The following is a 12,291-nucleotide window of genomic DNA, read 5'->3' on the forward strand; positions in this document are numbered from 1 at the left end:
TGCATGTAGACAATATTGTTGAACCACATTAATTCTGTGTTGTGTTCAGTAATTGTCGATTCTCACCGATTTTTCTAGAAGTAGGTTGAGACACAAACTAATTAATCTATGGGTATTGTTAGGCTAAGGTATGAAGTTATAGCCAAGATTCCTGAGACGAAAGAGAATATACGAGCAGAAAATAAGAGACAAAACATGGAATCATTGATTCTTTTCTTCTGATCAAAAGCCATTATTATAGTTTGTAGCAGAGAAAGAGAGAGTCTAGGAAATGCTACATGTATGTTGAGAGTAAGATGAAAAAAAAAATGAAATTGTCAGTTTTCTAATTAAAAATATACAAGAGCACATCAAAATTGGGTTGTGATACATTAAAATGACACTCTTCTGTCAAACAAATACAACATCTTTGAAGAGAGCTTCTCGAATTTGATCGACAGGAGTTGTCGGGACAATGTTGAGCCCTAGTCATCGAGTCGTTGAATCACCACACCAAAGGATATGAAATAGATAACAATTGGTGACATTGGTCCTCAACAAAGAGATTATCGGCAGTTTAATCAACTTCTCATCTATCTCCACTCTCAAGGTCATCCCCGTCTTCCATTTGGACTTCTTTGTTGTTTGTTTCTCCCCCACCAACTTCATGACTACTACTATGCCAAAGGAACAGTCCTGATGCGGTATCTTCCTCCTCAAGATCATCCTCATTTTCCTTATCCTTTGATGATGGTGAGATCGAAAAATTGTCCATCCAAGACGGGCAACGGTATTCAACTCCAAGAGAAACTTGAAACTGTGAAGGACTAGAAGCATGAGATGATGATGCTTGGAAAGGGTCATGCTTCAAGCATGAGCACTCAGGGATTGGATGAGAGAGAAAGGAGAGTGGTTTTGAGGTTTTTGATGATTCAATTAGCCCATCAAGTAAGGTTCTGCTGAGTTGCTTGCGCATCGATGTCAACCAAGTGCGGTTTGCTGCATATAGGTCGTCACGGGTTTCTTCTAAAAGCTTGGCGATTTCTTTTCTGTGTTAAGAGAAGCAGAAGATTAAAATATAAACAGCCATGTGTCTAGCAAGTTGGGAGAGATCACATCGGTAAGTAATTCAAATATTCAATAATAGATGGATATATAAGGGGAATGACAACCAATAGAGTAATCTACTACATTGAACTTCATGTTTTTTTGTACCCATTTATCTTTAGTTGATTCACCGTTGTTAGTTCATTGTTAGTTCTTTTCTATGTTCACGCCTATCCTTCATTATTCAGAACTATAAGGTGCAACGGCAAACGCACATGTATCGCATAAGGACTTACTTGTAATTCAAAATATTAATTAGAAGGTTAGTAAAAACTAAGCAACATGTTTATTCAGTGGGTTTCAATTTTTGTGGTTTTTGGCCAAAATGACTGATTATATTAAATTTAAACATAAAAGTGGGGGCATTTAGGGCAACTCAAAGATTTACAAAACTTGAAGTAGCAAAGGCATGGACAGGAAAATATACCTGTCAGGTCTGTATGTTTTAGACGCTGCAGATTGATATAGTCTGTGACCCATCACCAAGCTAGCAAAGTTCGGACGTCCCTTGCCATCACGATCAAATCCAGGAATAAATGCATCAGCTTCAATGCAAATCACATAGTCGATCGCTTCCCATAGTAGTTTATGAGCATTGGTTCTCAACTCTATAACAGTACTGTCAGGCTCGTTATCGCTCTCAGCTACCCAACCCCACCAACCCTCAATGTTGTACGGATATTTAGGCCTTGCAGGTGGTGGTGGAAGTGGACGAGGACGCGGACCCGAAGCTTTCCATGTTTCAAGCTTTACTTCTTCCAATGGTGGGGGTTGGTGAGAAGTGCCAACAATGTTACCTTCACGGCCATAGATTCTAGTGAGCTCTCTAACAGTACTTAGAGATGTCCTATCGACAACATTTTCAAACATGCCATGAAGTGGAAGTAGAGTTCTCTGGCCACCAAATACTTCTCCTCCCGACATATATATTATCGTGTCTGATGAGTATCCGAAGGCACGAAGAAGAATACCAACCTGCATGAGGGATAAACAATTATGTTTCAAAATTAAGAAAACATATATTGGTCTACATTAATGTTCATAATGATGCTCACAACATCCTGTACTATAAACATGGCCCACCCAATCATCGACCACCTCAAGGATCTGGAATAGTACAAAAAATCAGACTGATAGGATACATCTTACAAACCAATTTAAGAACTCGCTGTCTTGACAACTGTCATCATCTTATTCCTATCATGCCAAGTCATTAAGGGCATAAAATGGGTCGGATTTTATCCGAAATCCAAGTGATCCAAATTTAGCAGGTTTGGACACTTGGAGTAGATCCGAATAAAAAATGTGTCGAATATGGGTTGATGACCCTTGATCCGAGTTGGATCCGAGCCAGATACGGATCCATCCCTATATCCGCCTAGATTTGAATGATATATTGCTTTGACAATTATATTTTTATGTTTTCAAAATATCATTTTTCGAGTAATTTAATATAACATGAATTCTTATAAAATAAAATAATATAACAGTAAAATAGAATAGTATAGCAATTAGAAAAGAAATATAGCAAAAAAAATGTTGAACCGAAATTATCCGACTGACCCAAATCAAGTGCCGGGCTGGATCCAAATCTGGATTTAGTAAAAGAAAAATGGTTCTGATATGGTTTTAGCTAATAGGATCCAAGTCAGATTCAGATACGGATCCAACTAAAAAACGGATCTAGATATGGTGTACTCAGATCCGACCCGAACCTGACCCATCATAAGCTGTACAAGTCATAGCTCAAGATCAAGAAAGAAGATCTTACATGCCGTTCTGATCTTGTACTATTCCCTATCCATGATTCCATAAGCAATGTGCCATATGTGACATAGGAGATCTATGGTGCATCAGATATTCCATGCTTAATATCATCATATTAATTTTTGAATTTTTTATATCAAGAATTAAGTGTTTATACGATTATAGTATCTTGCCTCTTCTGGCATCAGTGGGCAAGACCCATTAAGATGTTGCTCTATGGAGTCCACAGAAAGCTTCCCCTTGACAATGCCACGTTTTATCATCCATGCTCTTCTATGCTGAATGAGTTCGGTATGTACATCCTTTCAAAGAGTATATAAAACATGGTGGCACGTAATCAGATTATTGTGGAAAATAAAGAGAGAAGACTTACATGATGAAACATGTCTTGAGGGCTTGAAGTTGTACCTGGAAGAGTTCTGAACAACCATGATAAGCTAGAGCATCTCTAGTCATTCCGGGATAATAGGCCATATATGGTCGTCCAGAAGCCCGTAACCTGAAAGAAGATTCCCAATAAGATAAAGTTTGAACGGCAAAACAAGGATAAATATACAGAAACTAACCTATTTAAAATTTTAGTGGCAAGTTGCTGGACTTCCTGTCGAAACTGAAGAGCATGAAAGGCAACCCTACATCTAAGTCTCTGGTACTCTTCAAGGTGTGATGGAAGAATGGCCTGAGTGTGATTCAAGAAAGATATTCATCACTTGAATATAAAAGAAATGGAATTATAAAACCAAGAAATTTGTGCCATGGAAGAAAGGTTCATGAGAATTTCCAGCGCACAAAATCACATAAACGATGCAACCAATATAGACAAAAATATGTGGGAAAAGATAAAAAATAAAAGCACTAGTGTCAATGAAGACAAAACTCAAACGATGCTTGGTAAAATAAATTATAATAACAATAATAATAATAATAATATCGATAATGATAGAAGATTGTTAAAGATCAATAGCATTGGGTTACCATAGTTAACTTTGGGATGAAGAAAAAGATAAGCCAAACATGGCAAGTTTTTCTAATGTGGAACTCTTATTGAACACAAAAATATCAGCCACATATTGCAACATTTTACAATGAAATCTTTCTATTTCCGCTACACCATTTAACCCAATAACCCATTATGAACTCATATTTAGCAAGAACAAAATCATCAAAGTACAACTCCATGTTTCCCATATATCTTGACAATTAGAAAAGTTTATAGTTCCACATATAGTCATGGCACTGGTGATATTACAAGTATTTAGAGAAAAGCGAAGCTTAAGCTTTTCTAATATGATTGAGTAACCAACATGAGTACGGGGACTGGCAGCCCATTCCCAGTGACATAGTTCAAGTTACCAAAGAAAGGCTAGACGGAAGGAAGGAAGATAGAAAGAAAGAATAATTAGAGTCTGGACTGACAAGTTTCCTCTCCCTTCCCACCCATGGTTTTAAATCTCATTTAAGACTAAGATCTCACCCAAGTCATCTCGGTATCATTCAGCAACAAGACAGATATACACTGTGTCTCAGCCTTCCCACCATCTCGTGAGATAAATGAGATGACTCGGACGATATTTTAAATCTTGGGCGAGTCAGTAAAACTTGGCTGAGTCAACTGGGATTTTGTAGATTTTGGTTAAAATAATTACTTTTTTTAGAAATTTAACATTTATTATATAAATAAATATGATTTTATGACTAAAGATCTCAAATCTCCCTTATTTTATTATAAAAATTATAATTATTTTCATTTACATATATAACTAAGTAATTAGAAACTGAGTTAAATGGTTTATCTCGTCTAGGGCAACTTGGTCTCGTCCATGGATGAGACGAGACGTCAAACCGAGTTTTGAAACCATTATCCCACCCAAACATAGGCACGCACACACTTACACAGAAAATTAGAATTTAATTGTCATTTGTTATGTGATAACATAAAAGACAACTATGAATATCCCTACCACAAAGCACAAATGTGAATACATGGCAACCCCCCCCCCCCCCCTTATTTTATTAGAAAAATTATAATTATTTTCATTTACATATATAACTAAGTAATTAGAAACCGAGTTAAATGGTTTATCTCATCCAGGACAACTTGGTCTCGTCCGTGGATGAGAAGAGACGTCAAACCGAGTTTTGAAACCATGATCCCACCCCAACATTGGCACGCACACACTTACACAGAAAATTAGAATTTAATTGTCATTTGTTATCTGATAACATAAAAGACAACTATGAATATCCTTACCACAAAGCACAAATGTGAATACATGCCAACACCACCCCCCCAACCTAGTACACCACAAGTCTCCTGTAATTGACTACTTAGATGAGCATTAACAAAAAGACATCTTCCAACTTATGCTAATCATATTTCATGCTAATGCCATCTTAAATGCTAAAACGGACCACCAGGCCTCAGTTCTTATCCCATTACAATAAAATCAAGTTTATTTTGTCCAACTATCTTGAAACAGATCAACATTCATCATAAAAGGTTCAAAGGCCTCTGATCTTTGAACAGAATCTTGTAAAAAAATTGAACAAAGAAAAAACTTCCATATTCGACACTTCAACTTTCAACACATGTTTTGGTATCAACAGCCAAAGAGATTTATTAATTTCAGGCTGGCATCTTCAAAGAGTCCAAATTATATGGAAATTGCATGCAAATCAAGCAAGGGAGTCCCAAATGTTTTGATCTTCATGGATCCAATACTGTTAAAGTATTAGGTAAGATGGCATTGTAAAAAGGTGTACTGCAATACACCAAATCACATTCGTATGGAGATTAGGATAGACATTATCTTTAGAAAGATTTGATTAACTAAAATTTTCAAGATTTAATTTCTATATAGAATTCTCTGATATTTCTATATAAACCCTTTTAGGGCTTTTGTAATCTCAATCATAGAAATCAAGAGAATCTCATTTCTCTTGAAAATCTTGGCTAGTCAAATCTTTCTAAAGATAATGTCTATCCTAATCTCTATATGAATAGGATTTGGTGTATCGCAGTACACCTTATTACAATGCTTATTACCTAATACTCTTAACAAATACCAAATCAATTCAGTCTAGTTTCTAGTTCATACCTATCGGGTTGAACTCTGAAGAAGATTAAAGCAATGAAGATATTCTACCTTAAGTTTCTAGCCCATGAAACGAACATTAATAATAGTACCTGCAAACATCCTCCATCAGAAACAGTAAGTTCAACCACTGAATGCCGCTTTAATACAGGAAGAACATGGTGAAGATAAAAATCAGGAGAAGTTGAATGTGGCACTCTAAACGAAGGTATCTCCTTCTTTCTCCTTGCCCATTTGAGGTTTTGGGGGAGATTTTTTACAACTACGACATCCTTCGCTAGTGCTACTATGAATTGATCCTCATTGTAAAGATATGCGAAACTCTTGAATTCAGAACTACATAAAAAACATGAGACAAAAAATAAGTGAAAAAGCTAAATAATTGCATCAATTTGAGTTATATGCATGGACTTCTAAAATCAGTGGAAATTATAGAATTCATTTGGAAAATAAGAAACCTGATTCCCTTGCTACTTGTTGTTGATTGGAGTTCGGGAATAACTAAGGTAGCATTGAGAAGCCGAGCAACCACAACCACGTCACAAATCTGAAAGATTGAGAATATAAAAGCTCATTAAGTGAATAATAGAAGGAAATGCATTATAGCAAACAGTTTGTGATTTGAACATGATATACTTACTGAATTCCGGATCTCATGGAAACCTCCTTGTATCCTGACGAAGATATAGCCATTGGTTCGTGAACCAGGAGCTGTTATGAGTATTTGGTTAGGAAAAAAAGTACACAAAGTATTCCATAGAAACATATGATAATATAGAGAAAATAATTATATAACGTCACTGAAAAACGTGCAGGTTCTTGTTTTTTTTTCTTTGAATGCATCTGTGACATCAGCTTAAAACAACTTAAAAGGATAGATGGATGTGCATAATTGGTATATACTTGTATGTGATCAAGAATAGGAAAATACTCGTGTACATTAATTATCTAATGAATGCAAGTAGATGACATAAGAGGATAATTTTAATGGAGATCAATGATATCCTATGTACGACACCACATGAAGAAGTTCAAGAAATATCAGACATCAAGATCCTCATTCGAAAAAAGAAAACAAACCCAAATATTGTCCATACACATACTTGTGTATGGTGTGCAAATATAAGTATCCAAAAACCTTTCTGATGGAGGCGAGAAATCCTAATTTTTGTTTGACACATTATCATTGCACAGCCTCAACCATGCAAGGACAACCCTCGTTCTCTACCACCTTCTAAGGGTCAAGAAGGCCCAAGTATAACTACGCTCCTGCACATTCTCAAGGCATCATTCTATGATGGGAAGTAGACAAAAGTTCATGCCTAAACCTTGAAGACCAAAACCAAAGACCATACACCGTCTCTTCAAAAGTTGAGAAAAGAATTTGATGGTAGGAAGCTTATTCCTACCCCTTGAAGACCACAACCAAAGACCTATGCCGTCTCTTCATCAGTTGAGAAAAGAAGTCGACGAAAGGAAGCTCAAAGAACCTTCCATGCACCAACACCCCCACCAAAACCCAAATGATCAAAGGATTGGAATCAAAGACAGCAGAATCTTTCTTTTGTAAGAATGTATGCTATGGTGTCAGGACTTAGTTACTTTAAGTAACAGAAATATTTTCTTGTTTGCTAACTCTTTACATCTTCTTTTGGCATAGAGTAAGGCAAATGATCACAATTTCCACTATTTATATGCATTAACTTCTTCAATTATACTTTGCATCCTTGTGAACCATCTTGTCTTCTACTACAAAGATAAAACCAATACAAAATATAAAATATAACATTTAATAAATAAGTGGGACCAATAAAGCATGACAAGTGACATATTTACGTATCTATCCAAAATGGGAGGCAATGAACACTAGAGTCCACATTCTACTTTTCAGGGGAAAGGGGGAATGAACTACAAAAGGATATCTAGCTTTCTAACTATGAGGATTTCATTTTCTAAAGATTTTAATATATCAGTTCAAAATTAACAAACTACAATAAAGTTACAAAAGATATCACTCAAACCACCCAACGAAAAAAATAAAATAAAAATCCCATCGCCTTGTACATCTTAAATCAAAAAAAGTTTCTTGTTTATAAATTTCAAATAAGACACGTCATTTTTTTTCCTCCTCACCTTCCCCACACATATAGTTTCTGTTATGTTTGTACCTTGTATTTAGTTGGTGGCATTATATTGGCAATATGGATTCTACACCAGATGCGATTAGTACCTTTTTCCTCAATTTTGTAACTTCTGTCCTAGGTGCAATTTCGTCTTTTGAATTAATTATAAAATCAGAGGGAACCCTTTTTAGGGTTTTTATGAGGGAGATTTTCAGTTTTTTTAGAGAAGCAAGTTTGAGAGATGTAATCCTGCTTTTCACGGAAATAATGAAAGGATCTCATCATCAGCTGTGACCATGGCAATCTTGTGGAACGACAAAAATCTTGTGTTTCTTGCTTGTTTTCTTGTTAGTTTCATTATACACATTGCTAGATCTAGGAATCCGCTCGCACAATTCCATTAATTTTGAACTAAGAGCATTGTACACTTGAATCTCTGTTTGCATTGTACACGTGGCTTTGCAATGTGTCAAACCAAATGAGCTCTGGGTCTAAGCCCCTTTAAGAATTTCCAAATATCTAAGCTTTCAATTCTAACAGAAAATGAGAATTGGAAAGAAAAAAAAATAGTTGTTTTTTATTTTAGCTCTTGTAATTGGATATAAATACTGCAAAAAAAACACTAGAGATACACATTACAACTAACCTTCATAGTTTCCTCTAGGATTAGCAAGTGGGTGTAAAGATTGGAGAAGTCTTACAGGACCCCATAATCTTCTATGCATTGAGATCTAAATAAGAAGAAAGGAAATAACAGTAAACATGCATGAAAAATAGGTGAAAAGAGAGAGAGATCCTCCTGTACTAATCATAATTAAAGTACATATAAAGTTAACCATTCAAGAAAAACAGAGGGAGAAAAATCAAGCTTGTTTATCTATCTTTTAAAAGGAAACCTAGATGGGTTTTCTCCATTAATCTCAGTATGATCCCATCAGTTCTCAAACAGTCAAAATTTGAGCAAAAACTCCCAAAACCCATAAAGCAAGAAAATTCAAATCTAGAAAGAACACAGAACAAAAAAATTTAAAAGAAAAAAAAAAACATTGAAAGATCCATGACCTATTAAAATAAAATTGAAGAGAACAAATCTAACTATAAGAAAAAAAAGATGAAATCTTGGTGGGTTTTTCAGGAATTACAGTTCTAGCAGGATCTGCATTCTCAAATATGGGTCTCCAAGAGAAGATTGTAATGGAAGTCTGGTACCCATCAATGCTCTTCCCAGTATATCTTGCAAGAAGAAAGTGAGTGAAGAGAGAGAAAACAGAGAGAACAAGACCAACTAGAGCAACCCATTTCATCCTAGACTTGAGAATCATCTTTCCTTCACCATTAATGGAAACCCAAGACTTAATAATCAAAGATCAATAAGTTACAGAGAGCCAAAATTTCTGTCCATTTCTCACCAATGGCATTGAACTTGAGGCTTAAAAGGAAGCACAAGTAAAGGAAGAAGAAAAAGTCAGAAAGTAGGTCACAAAATCACACTTGTAAGACCATGTTTTAGACCGATGTGGAAAGTTGAGTTGGAAATTCAGACATGGTTCATTATTTTAAGGTTTTTTTTTTTTTTTTTTTAAGTTGGAGGTCACGTGAGTTGAGTCATTTTCGCACGTGACAGGGAAAGAGTCAGTTCATGTAGTGGTGGTGGGTTTGGAAGAGAATCTCATTGAGTTGATTTTTGAGAGAAAGGGAATAATTCAGAGGAAGTCTTTCTCAACTCAAATTGAATGATCTTTGAAGGAAAAAAAATCAGAAATGGTAGTAGAGAGTTAAATGTTTGGAGTTAATAGTTTGTCAATTCGAGGCAACTGTCCCAGTTTGACTCTGTTGACTGAATTGATATCAAGTTGACTAAAGTTTTTTTTTTTTTTTTTTAAGATTTGAATTTGGGGTGAGTTATCATTTCGTGAATCGAATTTGATAAAATTACAATTTTGACTAATTGTTCATTTTAATTATCAAAACATGAACATGTGAAATTGCAGGTTTTTTCAAGTGAAGAGATCTCAAGTTTAAAGTGACAAACTCACTGGTCCCCCTACCCCTAAAGTGATAGTCACTTTAAACTTGTAAAATTGCCACTTTTGATAATTAAATTGAAGAGTGTTGGAATCATAAATTCGTCAAAAGTTGGTCACATTTTCGTAAATATCTCTTGAATTTGTGTTGTTTGATATAAAAGTGAAATTTTATGATTGTAGAACTAATATAGTATACCAAATCTCATTCGCCTAAGTAAAAAATAAATATATATATCAAATGAGCAATATGAGATTCACATTCTAAATTATGTTCGCCTTCAGAGCTCTTGTAATAATGTACATTCCTCGGGCTCGCCTTTTGGAAACTTGGGGCATTAAGAATTTAAGATTGTGATTTGAGACAATGTCAAAGAAAATAGAATTAGCAACTCAAATTAACATCAACACTTGCAAAGAATGGCTCCAAAATTTGAACGAGTCCAAATAGACACAAGTTAGTCGAAATTGATTCAAAAGTCACCGAACGACATGATTTTTAAACTCGATCAAAATCGAGACGTATTGCCCAAGTTAACTCAGTATCGAAGTTGAATGAGACCAACTCACAAAATCACTTTTCGACCTTGATTTAGGACTCATGTTGAATTTTTTGATTTGTCTCATGAGACGTCTCAAACGAATCGAAAAATTCGTCAGAGACGACTCGGTATTAGGCTTGGACAAGACGAGACGCGAAAACGAGTTTAAAAATCATGCCGAACTAGTGTATCATTGTTAACAATCACCCCATAAACAATCCAAGTCAATTTATTTGAGTTATTGAAAAACTCGATCGGATTTTTGTATTTAGCCAAGTCAATCGGTTAGAATCGGGTTTATTATTTAATTTTGTTTAAACATATATATTATTTGTTTAGGATTTTAAATATTTGTGATTAATATAAAAAGAGCTCAAGATTATATCATTAGTCAATCCAAATCAAATCATATGTATGTTTCAAATAATCTCTTGAGAAGTCCAGAAGGATTTGAAAAGATTTGGAGGCGTTCAACTTGTCTTTGTGGGTTGGGGAATCAATGTGGGCCAGTCTGACCTCAATTTTGAATCATGTGACTAGGCTGAGCTTTTCCAACTTTCTCAAAAGCTAGATTTGAACCTGGGCCCAGCCCATTAACAACAAACCCTAGTTTGAGATATGGTACTCATAAGCAGGGTTTAATTCGATAAATTCAAATAAATTTGAAAAGGTTTATTTTTATTTTTATTTTTATTTTTTGAAAATATATAAATGATGTTTTCGGATTTCTTGCCCAAACCCATAATTTTCAATCTCTTTAAAAAAATTTTGTTATTTTTGACATTTAAATGTCAAAGAAAATAGAATCGTAATAAATTGACTAAAAAAAATATACTCAAACATACTTAATTGACGTGATATATGTACAAAAACATAGATTTTTTCCTCAAGATACACAAGGAAAAAATCTAAGCGTCTATGTATTTTTCATCTTAATTGAGTATATTTGAGTATCTATTTTTGAGTCAATTATCATTATTCAAGAAAGAGTCGTAATAAATTTATGCAATAAATCATGTGCAATCTATACGTGATTGACGTGAAAGGGCATAGAATTATAAATCTTTTTCTTCGAGATACACACGAAGAAAGAGATCTACAATTATGTGCCCTTGCCACATCAGTCACGTACAAATCATGTGCATTTATTATTATTGTTCGAGAAATAAAATTTTGAAGATTAACTATTTGATGATTAATCAATTTAATTAGCTGGTCGGGGCTAATTTTATAAATTAAAATAATAATAATAATAATAATTGGAGAATTTTGTGACTATGGCCTTTGAAAGCTTTGGGGAATTTGGCACACAAAAGTGGGACCATGTGCTTGAGCTAGTAAGTCAAAACCAGCTCATTATGGGCAATATCAGTAATGTGACCTGTTTTAAAACTTGTTTATTAGTAGTTAGAAGATGTTCAAAAGTTCAAGCAGTTTGTCATAAAAGCTTCTTTACTTAAAAGCTTCAATAATCACTTTTTGATGGTTGATGGGACTTATCAAAATCTCTTTTATTTTTTCCAAACTTTTTATTTGAGGGCTGCTATGGACATACAGACTTTTGCTAATGCCACACCAATTTTTATGTAAATTGGCAATGAATTACCATTTTGTGCGCTGTTGAATATGGCAAACGTCCCATTTTGGTACACTC

At 34.6% G+C, this 12,291-nt stretch overlaps 1 protein-coding gene across 1 annotated transcript; it reads right to left on the reverse strand.

Annotated features, from left to right (window-relative positions):
- Positions 1 to 283: 283 nt before the first annotated feature.
- On the reverse strand, positions 284 to 9,517 carry LOC147401406 (O-fucosyltransferase family protein). The gene is made up of 10 exons (XM_086442706.1): positions 9,214 to 9,517; positions 8,718 to 8,802; positions 6,589 to 6,659; positions 6,407 to 6,495; positions 6,041 to 6,284; positions 3,420 to 3,532; positions 3,262 to 3,352; positions 3,027 to 3,155; positions 1,514 to 2,061; positions 284 to 1,028 (listed from the first exon to the last, which is right to left on the reverse strand). Exons 1-10 carry the CDS (start codon positions 9,391 to 9,393, stop codon positions 569 to 571), a joined length of 2,010 nt encoding a protein of 669 aa, XP_086298832.1. The 5' UTR covers positions 9,394 to 9,517; the 3' UTR covers positions 284 to 568.
- Positions 9,518 to 12,291: the final 2,774 nt, after the last annotated feature.

This window comes from Akebia trifoliata, chromosome 5, assembly GCF_017979445.1.
Source record: "Akebia trifoliata isolate Shusen 1 chromosome 5, ASM1797944v1, whole genome shotgun sequence".
Classification (NCBI taxonomy): Eukaryota; Viridiplantae; Streptophyta; class Magnoliopsida; order Ranunculales; family Lardizabalaceae; genus Akebia; species Akebia trifoliata.